The 15,745-nt window shown below is 51.2% G+C and overlaps 1 protein-coding gene across 1 annotated transcript; it reads right to left on the bottom strand.

Moving 5' to 3' along the window:
* Positions 1-721: 721 nt before the first annotated feature.
* Positions 722-15,267, bottom strand: LOC142879636 (uncharacterized). Its single transcript, XM_076013011.1, has 22 exons — positions 15,167-15,267; positions 14,347-14,470; positions 14,127-14,229; positions 12,238-12,348; positions 12,031-12,147; positions 10,381-10,541; positions 9,614-9,760; positions 9,338-9,440; positions 8,843-8,971; positions 8,551-8,733; positions 8,220-8,470; positions 7,097-7,921; positions 6,668-6,764; positions 6,492-6,596; positions 4,470-6,392; positions 4,044-4,166; positions 3,756-3,884; positions 3,449-3,641; positions 3,234-3,358; positions 2,884-3,089; positions 2,445-2,578; positions 722-2,093 (listed from the first exon to the last, which is right to left on the bottom strand). Exons 2-22 carry the CDS (start codon positions 14,439-14,441, stop codon positions 1,861-1,863), a joined length of 5,493 nt encoding a protein of 1,830 aa, XP_075869126.1. The 5' UTR covers positions 14,442-14,470; positions 15,167-15,267; the 3' UTR covers positions 722-1,860.
* Positions 15,268-15,745: the final 478 nt, after the last annotated feature.

Raw genomic sequence — 15,745 nt, 5'->3', positions numbered from 1 at the left:
CGCCGTCACAGTACGGTGTAATATGAAGCTGTGTCCACCAGAGGGAGCCAATGTCACTTTTTTTTTTACCCAACATTCTTTTCGTTTCCACATTTTTCACCGTGGATTTCATGACAAGCCTTCTGTTTACAGCTTCCTGCTAATTCCACCTGATGCCTTTTCTATTTGCTGAGTGATTCGTTCTAATGTAATTTTGAAAGTTTTTCTTTTTGATGCTTTTATGAGTATGATTTTGTTCGGTTTGTGTTTAGTCTCAATAACTAAAGAAAATCTCAACGTTTCGTTGGACTTTGTGTCAGCATCGTTTGTGACATCACAAAGGGCAAATATTAACATTCTAGCCCAAACTTTTATAGAAGAGGACAGGAAGGAAGGATTTTTTTTTTTTTCCATTTCAAGTCAGAAAATATGATCAAGGTGACGTTTTCTTTGCATATTATGGGGTGTTGAAAGTAAATCTGTGCAAAATTGCTGAAACAAGGAAAAATAAGCAGAAACTAACTTGATTTTACTCTGACAACAGGACAGATGTATGGCTGGTAAATATTTTCTTTTGTTTTTTTCCCCCCTCAGATCATTCACTCAGCTCCAACTGGAACATGTTGAGTAAACAGTAACAGCGTTCTAACATTAAAGTGGAGTTTCTGCCTTTGATCTTAAAAATCTGACCCCTTGGTCGACCACCAAACCCCAAAAAGGAGAAAATGTCAAACATGAAAAGTTGTCAATTAAAATATTTATTGTAAAAAATAGGAATGACATTAATGACACGATTTGGGTGACGAGTTGCCCGTCAGCCAGACGTCCACGACAGGAGCCTCACCAGGCCATAATAATCCCCCCACCCCCACCCAGAGGTCACATGACAACCCTGCATCTTCAGAAAGGCAGTCCGCCAAGAAAAGCAAAGAAATAAAACATGCGAGGCAAACAGAAAACATGCAGACAAGAGGTGCAACCAAAACCCACACAGCAAAAATCTAATCTAATCTTAATTTACAATTTAAAAAAAAAAAGACGATAAAGTGGAAGCAGACAGGGCTGACGTGCTTTAGCCAGAATTCCAAGCAGCTGCGACACGACAGGAAACCCCCCCCAGTCAAAATGAAGCAACAATGCAGGCGAGTCACTACAAAATAATCAAACACTCCTCAGATCAGAATCTGCACAAAAGGGGGGAAAAAAAATGGAATGAAAGTTAAGCAGCATTCAAAGTGAAAAACAAACGGACCTGCAGCTGCTGTCTTTTTACCCTCTGCTTATTTTGCAGAGAGGTGAGGGGTATTTCCTGAGTGTCCAACGCTCACTATAATAGCAATAATAGCAAAAATTAGCTCGGGGGAAGAGGGAGGAGGAGGAGGTGGGATTAAAGTCTTTTCATTCCAATGTTGCTCGCTGGAGGGACGAAGGAAGGAAGGAGAGATATTTTCCACAATAATCCACTGGACGTCGAGGGCTGACAGCGGTTGAAGAAAGACCGGGGACCAACCGTCACCCTCGTGTCCATTAGAGATAATTTGATATGACAAACTTGACATTAACTCATTAAAATGCTCAATAAATACACGACACGGTTAAGACATGAGCTTAATATACTTTGACAGGCAGCACCGCGCTCACTTTACGCCCCTCGACCTTCTTGTTTTGAGTACAAAATGAAAAAGGCAGACGTGAATCAAAGACCAGCTTCAATTGTTAGTCCCTTGAATAGAAAACAGGAAAGTAGTGGAGCTCAACTCAGGAAAGTGACCGATCCAGACTGACGCACTTCATTTATATACTGGATCAGGTTCAGACAGACGGACGGACGACGGACAGACGGACGGACGGACGGAGAAGGGACGGGGAGACGATCCCGGCTCAGAAACACTTCCTGAAGACGATCTGGGGGCCGTTCTCCTCGTACTCCTCCTGGCTGATCCACGACGAGGCCAGGGAGGTCAGGTTGGCCAGCGCCGCCCCTCCCCTCCACACCGAGAAGACCCGGTCCTGCGGGCTGCCGACCCGGACCACCTTCCCCGACTCGGAGGGCACCAGAGCCCCGACTTCAGCCTGGAGCCGCTCGGGGAGCCCCGGCAGCAGCGTGTTGCCACCTTCAGGGAGACACAGTCCCAGGTTAAAAGCTTGAAGACAAGAGTGGAAGACAGTGACGAGCAGCTGGCCTCTCTAAAGGGAGGGGGAGGGGCTCGCCAATATAAGGCCAATATTAAAGGCCGATGCTTTGTCACTTTGGAAAAGGGAGTCTGCAGAGACTTCACATCTTCACGTTGCAATGATGATGCAACTGACGATGACTGAGAAACTGAATTTCCGTCAGGATAAATACACTACTTATTGATCATCCATCCATCCATCCATCCATCCATCCAATTCCTGGAGCATCTAACTCACATCAGAAAGAAAGAAAAAGAGAGAAAGAAAGACAGAGAGTGAGTCTGTGTTACCGGAGAGGACGATGTTCTCCAGGAAGCTGCGCCGCAGGTCGATGTCTGAGCTCAGGATGGACTTGAAGAGGCTCTCATGCATCCCACAATGGTCCCGTCCAATCAGCTCGGGCTTAAAGAGAATCTCTGGGGCACTGGTGGGGGGGGAGAGAGAGGAGGTGGTGAATAGAATAGAATAGAATAGAAGACAATGGAATAGAAAAGAACACCTTTATTAATCCCACGTTGGGGAAATTTGCTTATTACAGCAACAAAAAGGAGTGCAAAGAGAAGGAAAAATGATTAAAAAAAAAAAAAACAAGATGTTATGAACAGTTTGGTTATTTCCAGTGATCTACATGATGTTTGTAGATCAACATCATGTAGATGTTAACACCTCCTTGATGTTAATAAGTGCTTTATTACACGTTTATGAGCTGCACAGGGCTTCAGGCTTTACCTGAAGCGCTCCGTGTGCAGAGTGACGATCCGGCCGTCCGGCAGTGTGTAGTGGATCTCTCCGCTCGCTGCCCCTCCCCCTCCCCCGCCCCGTCCGCTCAGCTCCGCCTCGTAGTCCAGGGCCACGCGGCAGCACTTCTCCTTCATCTCGCGCACAATCTCCATCTCGGCCGTGGTGCGCATGCACACGCCCTGCTCCTGCAGGAGCTGGAGGGAGCAGAGGGGACGAAGGAATGAAGATGGCCCACTTCCATCAACGCTCGCTCACTTCCAGTGCAAGCGACATAAAGTTGCTGCTTGACAGCAGACACCGGACACCACCACGACGACGACGACAGTTTGTACAGATACCTTTTTGAGATGCATGGTAACGTCGGCGCCGCCCAGGGGGAAGCGCTGCACGGCGTGAGTCAGCGAGTATCCTTCATAGACGGGCACGCTGTGGCTGCCTCCGTCTCCAGAGTCAAACACCACGCCTGCAGACAGGAGGAGGACACAAATACCCAGATGGAAAATTAATCTCCGCTCCAGTTTTTTCCCACAGTGTCCGTTTTCCCTGAGCTGACCGGTGGTCCTCCCCGCTGCGTAGAGCGCCAGCACCGCCTGCAGGGCCACGTAGGCGAAGGGCACGTTGAAACTCTCGAACATGATCTCCACCACCCGCTGGCGGTTCTCCAGCGGGTTCATGGCCGCCTCGGTCAGCAGCACCGGGTGCTCGTCCGACGACACGCACAGCTGCCGGAAGGTGTGCTGCCAAATCTGAACACACACACAGACACACACACACCAGGCTGTAGTGAAGCCCAATCACAGGACAGAGAGAAAAAAACAAATTCCTGATGGTATTGAGAGAAGAAGAAATTCCCTTCTTGCCTTTTCCATGTCGTCCCAGTTGCGAATGATTCCGTTCTTGATGGGATGCCTCAGAGCCAGCACGCCTCTCATGTGCTGGGCGTCGTGGCCGATGTACGTCTCCCTGTCAAGCCGGCCGTTCATTATTTCCTGGATGGGGAGAGAAAAACAGGAATATCAGCTGGAAGCAAATCACACACACGCAGAGCCGCTGCGTGCAGGGAGCAGGAAATATTTTTTAAAAAAAACAATACTGCTTAAAAACAAAGTTTAAAAAAAAAAACCTGGTCCATCCCCTGGAGCTCCTACCTCATACTTTGGCACGCCGATGATGGTCGGGAAAGTCACGGTGGGGAAGTCCTGATCCGCAAATCCTGCTTTCATTAAACCCGACCCCGTGTCAAACACGATGGGAGTCGGGAAGTCCGTCATCTGCAGACGCAACAAAATCAAACTAGAAATACCAGAAAGAGGAGCAAGACTTGCTGGAGGACTCTTCCACCTCCAGTGGTTTTAATGCATTTATGTGTTGTGTGTGTGTGTGTGTGTGTGTGTTCAGTGTTTGGGAGAAGTGGGTGGATTTTTATTATCTGGTGCATTTCTGTCACGTTTCAATTCCTTGTCAAGCCCTTTGCATTGCATTTTCTTTGCATGAAAAGTGTGTTATAAATAAAGTTTGATTGATTGATTGATTGATTGCACTTCAAGTGGTGACGTGCAGCAGAACCACTGTACCTCTCTCACGTCGACGTTGAGCTGGCCGAGTCCAGAAGGAGACTTGGAGCCTGATATCCTCACCACGTCAAATCCCTGAGGACCATCAGTGGAGTCCTCGCTGCTGTCGCCTCTCCAGCTGCAGTCGGGCTCCAGAAGTTCTGGTCCAGACAAGCTCTGGTCAGCTGGAGGTAAAGTCTGGTTCTGCTCCGCTGGGAGAAGATGAGCCTGTTCCCAGAGCGGAGCCTCCACGCAGTCATCTCCAACATCTCCAGAGGGAACCGTCTGGGACACGTTGACTAAAGGCAGGTCCACTTCCTCCTGTGGTGGGCGGTGGTTGTTGTTGTTGTTGAGGTTCTTCACATCTGCATCCAGCACCAAGTTCTGATCGACAGCCGAGTCCGACTGCTCGATGCTGGCAGCATCTTCTGGAGTCCACAACTCTGTGGGACCCTGTGAGTCGGTGGGCCAAGGAGCTCCACCGTCCGTGAACGGAGGAGCTCCAGTGAACTGAGGAGCTCCAGTATGTAAAGGCTGAGGAGATCCAGCGTCTGAGGGCTCAGGAGCTTCAGTATCTAAAGCCTGAGGAGCTCTAGTTTCAGAGGGCTGAGGAGCTCCAGTATGTAAAGGCTGAGGAGATCCAGCGTCTGAGGGCTCAGGAGATCCAGCGTCTGGGGGCTCAGGAGATCCAGCGTCTGAGGCCTCAGGAACTTCAGCGTCTGAGGGTTGAGGAGCTTCAGTATCTGAAGGCTGAGGAACTCTAGTGTCTGAGGGCTGAGGAGCTCCAGTATGTAAAGGCTGAGGAGATCCAGCGTCTGGGGGCTCAGGAGATCCAGCGTCTGAGGGCTCAGGAGATCCAGCGTCTGGGGGCTCAGGAGATCCAGCGTCTGAGGCCTCAGGAACTTCAGCGTCTGAGGGTTGAGGAGCTTCAGTATCTGAAGGCTGAGAAGCTCTAGTGTCTGAGGGCTGAGGAGCTCCAGTATATGAGAGCCAAAGAGGTCCTGAGTCTGAGGACTCAGGAGCTGCAGCGTCTGTGGACTGAGGAGCTCCAGCGTGAAGAACTCCGTCGTCTGAGGACTGAGGAGGGCCAGCGTCGGTGGGACAGGAGGTCTCGTCTTCTTCAGCCGTGCTGTTAACAGGAAGTGAAACCTTCCTGGGCATCGGCACGGGAGGCAGGAGGTGTCGATGACCCCCGGGGTCAAACGCTCCGTCGTCAGGCTTCATCTCTGGAGTTAAGGAGGCTTCAGGTTTGGAAATAGTTCCATATTCATCGTCAAAGCCTCTTGGATGTTGTGAATGGTCTTCGTTATCTGGCGGAACCTTCTTGAGAGAGCTGGTTTCCTCAGAGGTCGATAGCTCGTCTTCACACTGGACTGAGGGGTCAAGAGGTTCTGCTGTTGATGCCTCTTTGGCACCAGCAGGTCCTCCTCCAACATCCAGAAGGTCAGTGGGTTCCTGGGAGGGAGAGCGAGTCCTCAGCAGCTGGTTGCAGAGCGCCTCGTCCTCTTGGCTCTCACTTCTCGCCTTCACCATGATGGAACATCTGACCACTTTCTTGGTGCTGCCACCCTTCCGCTTTCTCAACGTCTGCTCCTGCTCCAAACTCCTCTCCAGCCTCTCCACCTCCCATTTCTCCTGCTCCAGTGTCACCCGGAACGGCTCCCCGTCGCTGCTCCCGGCCGTCGCGGTCGGATCTGGAGGTTCCACTTCCTCCGGGGATTGACGCTCCTCCTGGCGGAACCGCTGGATCTTGCGGTTCTCCTCCACGATCATCTCGTCCAGGACTTGGACCGTCTTCAGCTCCGCCAGCAGGTCGGGCCTGCTGGGAGGTGTTAAGGTCCGGGCCGTGGTGGGTCCGGGGTCGCTGAGGCCGTCGCACTCTGGCGGGAGGAGACAGTCGTCCGGGGCGAGGACACCAGCTTCAATCAGCTCGCTGGACCACATCTTCACGGTTGGAGCGAAGACGAAGCGCAGGGAGAAGGAGAGCCGGTTATTATTTCTTATTGTTATCACTGCCAACAAATGTCTGTTCCAGCCACCTACCACTCCCAGCTGGTCCTCGCTGTCCCACCGCCACGGGTTCTCCTGCTCCTCAGACCTCAGCAGAGCATCCAGCACCGCCTCCTGGGCCAGAACATTTTCTTCTCTCTGCGCCAAAACAGTTTTTTCAGTTTCTGTATCCTGACACTAGATGGCACTCAATCTGCAGAGCAGCTCACCTCCAGTATTTCATCCGTCCTCTCCAAGATCTCCTCCACCTGCTTCAGGTTCTCCTGCTCCTTGACGTCCCAGTCCTTCAGGGAGACGTCGGTCAAACTGGAAACGCAACGTTATTGTCGTTAGTTGCTGAGTGTAATGTTCGGCTTTATTTAGGAATTTTATATTGGTAAAAGCTTAACATTCTGCCTATAAATACATTAATAAAAGAGTGCAGTCGCAGTCCAATAAAACTTTGTGCTTGCAGGCCACCGTACTTCACTGGCAAGCTTGGGAGAGGGAGGGGGAGGGGTAGTGAAGGAGCACTGCAGTCTACAATGCAACCACTTGATGTCGATGTCGCAGTTTCTTTTTAAGAATCTACAAATGTTACACATTCCTCTTCCGTACCCATGAACCTTTAAAAAGCCACCTTGAAAGAGGGTCGTTACCCGTGGACTGAATCCTGGTTCTGCTCGTGGAGGTCGTAGGAGTCCCAGAGCATTGTGGGAAGCCCCTCCGTGGTGCACAGGGACTTGTCTCCTCCTTCCATGGTGCTGGACAGGATCCTTCCGATGGAGCTGAGCTCAGCGTCCTCCAGGCGGCTGCTCTGAGTCCACGGCCTGCTGCTGCTGCTGCTGCTGCTGTTGCTGCTTCTGTCCGTCTGGGTGGGCTGATCCCGACACCTGCCCGCCGGGGGACCGGCGCCCCCGCTGGGCTCCGGGACGTCCGGGACGTCCGGGAAGTGCAGGTGTCTCTTCTGCAGCGTGGGGCTCGGCGTGACGGTGACCGTGTACAGGTCCTCCAGGTCCTCCACCGGCAGGCCCAGCCAGGGGTTGCTGGGTAACAACGGAGCCGAGCGCTTGACTTTGATCTCAAAGTTGAGGGACTGGACGGACTCGCAGAACCCCTCCGCTCCTCCTCCTCCTCTGACTCCGCCCCCTCGCCCCCCGCAGGCCTCCACCTGGCTGCTCCCAGCGGCGCCGTCAAAGCCCGAGTCGAAGGAGCTGAGCGAGGCGGGCTTCCCCTCCGCCTGCGCCGCCAGCCTGCAGACAGCGGCGGGCGAAGGGGGCGTGGCCGGGAGGAGACGGCCGCCCGTTCCCACGCCGTTACACTCGGGGGGCTCCTCCCTCAAACCCCCCTCGTTAATGTTAACGACAGGCTGGGGGCTGAGGTGGCTGCTCCGCAACAGCTCGTACTGCCACTGCAGGGCCTGCTGGAGCTCGTCCACCGCCACCGGCCCGGAGGAGATGAGCAGCTTCCTCAGAGTCAGGCACCTGATCAGCGGAAAGCAGCTGTTTTTAACAGTGCACACGGCCTGAAAAATCTACAACAAGCAGCTTAAAAAAAAGCTCTTTACAAAATTCAGCTTTGCCCTGGTTGCCTGTATAAAAGCAAGAAAACATAAGTAATATATATATGTATATATATTGTTAAAACTGATATTACTTATATTTATTTCTTCTTTATTCTTTCTTTCTTTTGTAAGAATTTTAAATTCTTTTTCAATAAAAAGCTTAATGGCCCACATATGGCCCCCGGGCCGTAGTTTGCCCATGCCTGGTCTAGGCTCACCTGTGGGACAGCTGCTTGCCGGCCTGCTGGACCTGCTCGTCGGGGATGATGTTGGCCAGGTGGGCCAGATGGACCAGCTCCTCCATGAGCGGTGCAGGATTCCTACCCAGGAAGGCCAAGATCTTGTGCCGCCACGCCGGCATCGTCCCCCAGTTCCTGCGCTGCTTCTGCGCCGGGTCGACGTCTCGCAGGCCCGACAGCAGATCCTGCAGGAAGTTCTCGTGGAGGACCAGGCTGTACCACCTGCTGGCCTGTGACGGGGGTGACAGAGGGACAGTCAGCAGGAGACGCCGGCAGTTGATCGCCACCGTGGAGGGGAAGAGGTTCCTGCCTTCTTGTGGCTGTGGTGGTATCTGGCGACGGTTCTCAGGGTCTGGAGGATGAAGTGGACGGCAGAGTGCAGCTTCTCCTTCAGCCTCTCCAGCTCCAGGATGCAGGGGTCCGGTGGCTGGCCGCCGAAGGGCAGCATCTCCTCCAGCGTGTGGATCACATCCTCGGCACAGCGGACCAGAGCCTGGAGACACAACGGCCAGCGTGGAGACAAATGTTGAAAATTAGAGGAGTCTGAAGAAGGAATGTTTGTTGATGAAAAAAGAAGAAAAGGAAAAAAAAAAACAAGGTACCATGGCGGGGGTGTGGATGGTCGACTCAAACTCCGTCACCAGCTTCCCCGCCCTGGCGCCGTCCTTGGCGAACTCCAGGTTGTAAGGCTGCAGTCTCTCTCCATGCAGAGTTTGGATCTGGTCTGTGATCTTCATAAAAAAAAAAGAAATAAAGAGGAAAACATAAAAATAAAAAAAATCTAGATTTTTTTTTTCATAAACAAAAGAAGAAAATCTCTTTTCCATGCACCCAGGAGATGGCGCCACATTCCACATTCTACCTGTTGATATTCACTAGACTTAAACTTGCAGCCCCACTTCAACTATTGCTTTTTGGCAAATTTCAACAGAATAAACAGCATTGCAGCACAAACCCTCATTACTTGTAATTGTGAAAAAGGAAAAATGCTGATTTCCCCTCCCCACCCAGTTTTTTTGTGTGGCGTTGCTTCAGAAACAACGCCAACGTTTTTACTCGACGTGTTCCAGGTCTCAGACGCGTGTCCGCCGACTGACCTGCAGCGCTTCCTCCCACAGCTGGAACCTCTGCAGCTGGAACCGGGCCTTGCAGAAGGCCTGCTGCCAGAGCAGCTCCACTTTCTCCAGGGCCGCAGTTATCCTGGAGAGGGAGAACACAACCGGCCGGATTAACACTTCTACACGAAGCAAGACAAGTCCTCCTGCTGCCGCTGCCGGTTGTGCAACATAGCTGTGGTGTATTGTGAGTGCTGATTGTGTTGCTATGTGTGAACCACAGTGGAGGAGAACAAAAGGTGCGGGTTCCTGCCGTACCTGCTGTGGTTCTGCAGCATGTCGAAGGCGGTGTGGGTGAAGAGGGCGGTGCCGGCCATGGCCTGGTAGCACGGGTCCCTCTCGGGGAACCTCAGCTTCTCCAGCACCACCTCACAGTGACACAGCAGCTGATCCAGGCCCAGCTCCCTGCAGCCACAAGCATGGGAACAGTCTCAGGAGTGGATGCAGTGACAGAGTGTGTGTGTGTGTGTGTGTGTGTGTGTGTGTGTGTGTCGGGAGTGGCTTACATAAACTGCTCTGCTGCTGCTGCTGCTTTGTTACCAGCTCGGCTGCACTAAGTACTGTCATTACTGCCTCTTAGCTTCAGGGAAAATTACTTGAGGACGCTTCCAACTGCAGCTGACAGGTTTTTTTTTTTTGGTTGGTCTCATTATTTCAGGACGTTTCCCCGTCCAGATGCCTGCTGTGTCTTTTTCCACTGCATCATGTGACAGACGCCTATGTGTGCAGGATTAGCGACTACTTACTCGCCCACTGAGGAGCTGAATTTTTCACCTTTTACGCAAGATCTTGATTTTTTTTTTTTTTTTTTTTTTTTTTAAATGAAGACTTTTTTTGCACTTCATTCTGCCGCCAAAGATGTGCTGCACTCCCTGTGACAAAAGCAATTTGTGATACAGAAATTCCACAATTCACTAAAGCATATTGCTGCAAGAGCTGATTAAAGTTTTCGGCCCTCCAAGGCGGCAGCAGCGGCAGCAGCAGCAGCAGCAGTTGAATACAAGCAAGCGTCTCCTGTGCCCGACCTCCTGAGCTGAAGGAACGTGGCCTCGTTGGCAGTGCAGAAGATCCGCAGCTCGCTGTAGGTGGAGGGCAGAGGGCGGCGGGACAGAGCGTGCAGGCTGGAGATGCAGTGCGGAAGCCGCTGGACCACAGACAGGAACTCCCGGACGAAGGCGTCGATCTCCTGCAAGGACGGCGCAATTCCAGCCACGCATTAGAACTTTTTCATACACACTAGCAGTCAACAGTTTGGACACACCATGAACTGAACTACTACGCACGAACACACATGGAATTATGGAGGAAACAATAAAAGTGTCTCAAATAACTTAAATTCTTCACAAAAACAGCCACCTTTCATACTTATTGAATGTGTTTTTTCTTTGCTTCATAATGACACACATCTTGCTCATATATTTGAGAACACGGCTTGTTAGTAACTTTTGTTACAAGTGGAGCCAGTAAAAGCAGTAAAGGATGCGCAGGGACTGCACAACATGGGGCCTTTAAGACTGTAAAGATCATTTCCCAGTGAGTTAGTGGCTCCAATAACGGTGGTGGTGGATGTCAGGCAGAGCCCAGTGTTTGCAAAGTGAATGCAGGCCCTGTGGGGGCTGCCGGCCCGTCCCCCCTCAGTGGGTCCTGCTGGAGGCGCCCACGCTTTAATGAATCCCATCATTGCGTCCAAGTGGCCCAGTTGAACATGACAGAATGTATAATGACATGGAAAACAAGAGGGGGGGGGGGCTCCTTTCACTTGCTAATCGGGTCAGCTGGTTACGCGAGGCCTTCAGTCAAGCTTCTCCAAGGTAACGGACAATGGACGCACGGACGCACGGCCGCTCGCCACGCACGCAGCCCTCCGCCCTCGGCTGCGGAGGGCAAACAACCGCGGCTGGAGGATCTGGACGTCGGGTGAACGCTCGTGTGCCTCCTTCGGACGCAAGCGCAGGGGCCGAGTGTTTGATTGTGCACAAAGACTCATACACAGGCAGATGCTCTACATGGGCGCATAGGACAGGGCGGGGAGAAAAAAAAACCAACCACAATCCCACTTTGTGTTCAGACCTCTGGCTGGTCATAAGACGCCTTTATTGCGTTTGCTTTTTTTTTTTTTTTTTAAATTCAGATGGCTCTGATTGCAACGCAGCTGGAATGATGTGCATAACTCTGCTGAATCTAAACAGCAGCGGAGCAAAAGTGCATGATTCATGTTATGCACCGTGTTATGTAATGTCGAACAATGTCTGTTTGTGATGATATGATAATAATAAAAAAAAAAAAAAAATGGTGACGGGAGCAGACATACAGTAGAAGACAAGGAAAGAGGACTTTGGCTGGTTTCAACTGTCTGGGAAGCCTCAACCTTGGCCTGGGCGATTTTGGTCAAAAATAAAATCCTGATTTTTTTTTTCTCTGAAAACTCGATTTTTGATTTCTATTTCTATTAAAAAAAAACTGATTTCGATTTAAAATCAATTAATGGCACAGCCCTACCTCAACCCTGCAGTTAATGGTGACACAGCCATGAGGAGGAGCGGAACCGAGCAACGACGTCGGTGAGCCTTCCCCACCGCCACCAAATGCCGACTGTTAGCGGGTTTAAACTGTTTTTTTGGGCCAGTGGGAAAGGGGCTTCAGAGTAAAGTTCAGCGGCGCTACAAGCAGATTACCTTGATGAAGGAAACCCAACTCTGGTGGCAGTAAACCAGGTAGCCGCCCAGCGGGGCCGTCAGCTGGCTGCGGTCGATGTGGTTGGACAGCTCCGGCACGTCTTTCAGAAGGACTTTCTGCAGACAACCACAGGTGAGTTGGTTGAGGCGTGAAGACACGAGGTGGAGCACCGACCCAGCACTGGACGGTGAGGCCGGCCGACTGACCTTCAGAGAGGAGGAGGAGTACTTGGACTGGGCCAGGAGCTTCAGCAACACTTTGAGCGCGTCCTTCTTCCTGGGCTGGATTAAATAGGCGCTGTGGACCATCTGCATGTGCTGGAGAGGCAAACGCATCAGGACGCTTGGCAACATGCAGACACGAGTCTGCTTGTTTGGAGGCTAATGTGCAATCTAAACGTTGAAATTCCAACAGCTCGCCTGCTAATTCTGCAGGGAGCGCTTAAAAGGCAAAGCACCGTCCGCCTCCGATCAATCATCGGAAATAAATCCATCGGTTCTGAAAACCATCATCAATCACGCTGCGTTCTGGTGGACCAACGTGCACGTAAACTCTGGTGGGTGTGCAATTCGAAGATAAATCAAATCAACATGTTGGTATGCGAGGCGGGCCAGACGCGAGGCCAGAAAATAAGTCCACAAATCTTCCTGCCGAAGGGGAAGGAACAGATGATCTGGACACAGACCTGCGGCATTACTACATAATTGCACTCTTTAAATGCAATTTCACCGTGGCCCCTCTATTAAATAAGCGAGCATGTGACCAGCCATGCATGTGACCACACCGCACCGCACCGCACACATCACTGGAGGAATTCCATTACGGCCACAGACGGGACGCGCTCTGCGCCGCTAACCTCAACACTCGGCTCGGGTAGAAACCCCTGCAGCGTCCCTGGAACAAACGTTGCACAGCTTGAAGCGACAGTGAGAAGGAGCGCCACCGCATCGATTTCCCGCCGCGCAGGGGAGCGACGACGCTCAGGCACGCCATGCATTATTCAGACGGCGCTACGTGCAAAAGGAACAGGCTGCTCTGTGTGTGTGTGTCACAGCGGTTCAGCTGTGCACGCCCCTATGAATTTAATGTCTTTTCTTTCAGTCAAACACACATGGAATGATGCGGGGAACAATAAAAGTGTAGAAAGTTGAAAAGAAATTGCATGAGAAGGTGTTTTTGACTGGTAGTGTACAGTTGGAGCACCAAACGAATAAACAACAACAACAACAACAACAACAATTTGTTGCTGCTTCCAATTTGTTGCCACGGAAAGAAAACTTCAACTCATCGCAGCAATTAGGAGACATGTTCAGGTCAATCTATACACAAGAAACAAACAAACAAGCAGATACGCAAAGATGAAAGATGTGCGAGAGACATGACGGAACCTTTTTAAAAAAAGAAAGAAAGAAATACATGCACGGTGGCTGGATGCAGCGCAAGCGAAAACTCTGGAGCGCATGGAGACTAACGGCGGCTTTAGAAGAGCCAGGAGGGGGGGGGAGGGGGGGGGAAGCCAGGCGTCGCCGCCACTGTCTTTCAGCAGTGGGCGGCTTGAAGGGCTCCATTCAGAGCAGCAAGCGCGTATCACAGAAGAACATCACATGAGAAACGAAGCCTTTTGTCACGCTGCGCTTCGGCAAAGGAGGAAACTCTGCATAGTATTCTTTCATTCGGAACGGTGCGCCGATTAAAAAAAAAAAAGGAAAAGCCAAGCATCTGTGCAAACATATTTGCAGGCACTAGATTTGTAAAGACACAAAGCCGGTTCTGTTGGTCCCACAGAACCAAACAAACTTTGTTTGAATTCTGATTTAAGCTGTGGACGCGCTGGAAAACTGTCAACAACATCCGCGATGGTCATGTGATTGCATTGTTGCGTAATCTTTTACAAAAAAAAAAAAAGAGAGAGAAAAGAATCACTTTCCTCACCATTGTGGAGGAAGTTTACATAAAAGCCAAAGTTCTTGGGAGCCTTATTGGAATGAGACATAGCTCTGGGAATAAATCTGTCAGCCTTCACCACAAAGACATTCAGAGGCATTTCTGGTTATCATTATGACCAGACAGGACAAAGTGAGTGGGGGGGACATACCTCCAGGAGAAGCAGAGTCTCAGCGATGAACCTGGTGGCAGCCAGCGAGGTTTGCCTCAGGTCAGCCACCACCGACACCGACCTCTCCTTCTCCTGCTTCTTCCTGCGGCGGCGCAACGATGCCAACGTCAGGTCACCAAGCACACAAGAGGACAGGCAACACACACACACACACACGCACACACACACACACGGAGTGACGTGACGAGAGTCCACGTACTTGTGCAGGTACAGGAAGTAGTTGACAAAGTCCACCACCTCAGCGCTGCTGACTTCTGACAGCAGCCTGGCCTGGCCGTCCACCGGGAACACCATCAAAGGGCGGCCGTGCTGATCAAAAGCACCTGCAACGGCAGAAATCACTGGACGGTGTTGGAGCGGGAGGAGAACACATCAAAAGCACCTTTTTTTTCCTTTTTTTTCCCCTTCTTACGCGTCGCATTCTTGCGAAACTTACAACTTTACATCCAAGGCTCGTCGGGGAGTGCACGACCTGAAGGAATCTAGCCCCACTGCAACTTTCATATACAAAGTGTTAAAATAATCCCAAGGGACTCCCTTTGTGTCCCAAACAGCAAAAATATTGAATATCCATGGAAGTGAATCCGTCGAGGTTAATTAAATTATTATCCAAATTACAACTTTACATGCAGTCCAAAGATCAGCGTTTGGCTGGGGTGAGGTCGTTGTCGCTCACCTGTGAGGGCTATCAGTGACCTTTACGTCGTCACAAGGGCACAATCGCTATTATTTGTGCTTATTGTTTGATTTTTCTTCTGTCTTTTTTTTTTTTTTTTTAATTTTTGGTGCACGACAACAAAAAAATAAAGTTAATTTATAAAGGGCTGCAAGGGAAGGTGGGTCAGGGTCACAGACAGGCTTGAGACAGGGATTACTGTGAGAAAAACCAACGTGTTTTTTTTGTTTTTTTTTTAATTATTATTATTACTTTTTCCAGCGTGACAAATTTGTCCTGAGCAGGAATGATAAGTGACGATGATGATGATGATGATGATGATGATGATGATGATGATACCCACCGGGGAAGAGCACAGCTCCCGAGTAGAGCACATGATCTGGAGGCAGCGGCGGGGACGCGGAGGGAGAGCTCTCCGCCACCGACTCCTGGACGTCTGGAAATAAGTTTTCGACGACGAGGGAGAGTGATTATTATTTTTTTATTTTTTTTATTCTCTCGGAAATCACCCGCCCACCAAGAATGTTCACAACAGCTAACCCCCCAGAACTTACGGCGGTCTCTGGGGAGAGCCGGTGGCGGCATGTTTCACACAGCTCGAAACGAGAAAAGCAGTCGACAGTTGAGAGCAAAAGCTGCGGGCTCTACTTTGTATGCGATGCGGAGGGGGGCGTTGTGCGGTTTGCCGCCACACCGGCTGCGGCGGATGAACACACGCCGCACTTGTCTCCTACCTGTTGCTCGCCGGTTCATCATCTTCTTCCGCTCCCGTCAAACAGTTGCCTTCTCGCGGCCACTCTCTCCTGTCGACCAGGCAGGCAGGCAGGCGGGCGGGCGGACACACACACACAGCCCTCGACCGACCCGAGCCGACCCTGGAAAGTCGCCTCACAGCGGCGCCGGAGCGGAGAAGCGGGGAGAG

The sequence above is a fragment of the Nelusetta ayraudi genome, unplaced genomic scaffold (assembly GCF_046127955.1).
Source record: "Nelusetta ayraudi isolate G7.1 ecotype Tasmania unplaced genomic scaffold, CSIRO-AGI_Nayr_v1 ptg000140l, whole genome shotgun sequence".
Classification (NCBI taxonomy): domain Eukaryota; kingdom Metazoa; phylum Chordata; class Actinopteri; order Tetraodontiformes; family Monacanthidae; genus Nelusetta; species Nelusetta ayraudi.
The sequence above is the reverse complement of the archived record's forward strand: the minus strand, read 5'-3'. Positions and strand labels throughout refer to the sequence as shown.

Bases quoted from the DNA above. Each gene is read 5' to 3' on its own strand.
- LOC142879636 (XM_076013011.1), bottom strand. From the start codon at position 14,441: ATGGTGTTCCCGGTGGACGGCCAGGCCAGGCTGCTGTCAGAAGTCAGC. The intron at 12,349-14,126 runs GTATGTCCCCCC...TTGCCTCTCCAG, and splicing joins AGACTCTGCTTCTCCTGGAG to CACATGCAGATGGTCCACAG. The intron at 7,922-8,219 runs GTGAGCCTAGAC...TCCGCTGATCAG, and splicing joins GGCAAGCAGCTGTCCCACAG to GTGCCTGACTCTGAGGAAGC.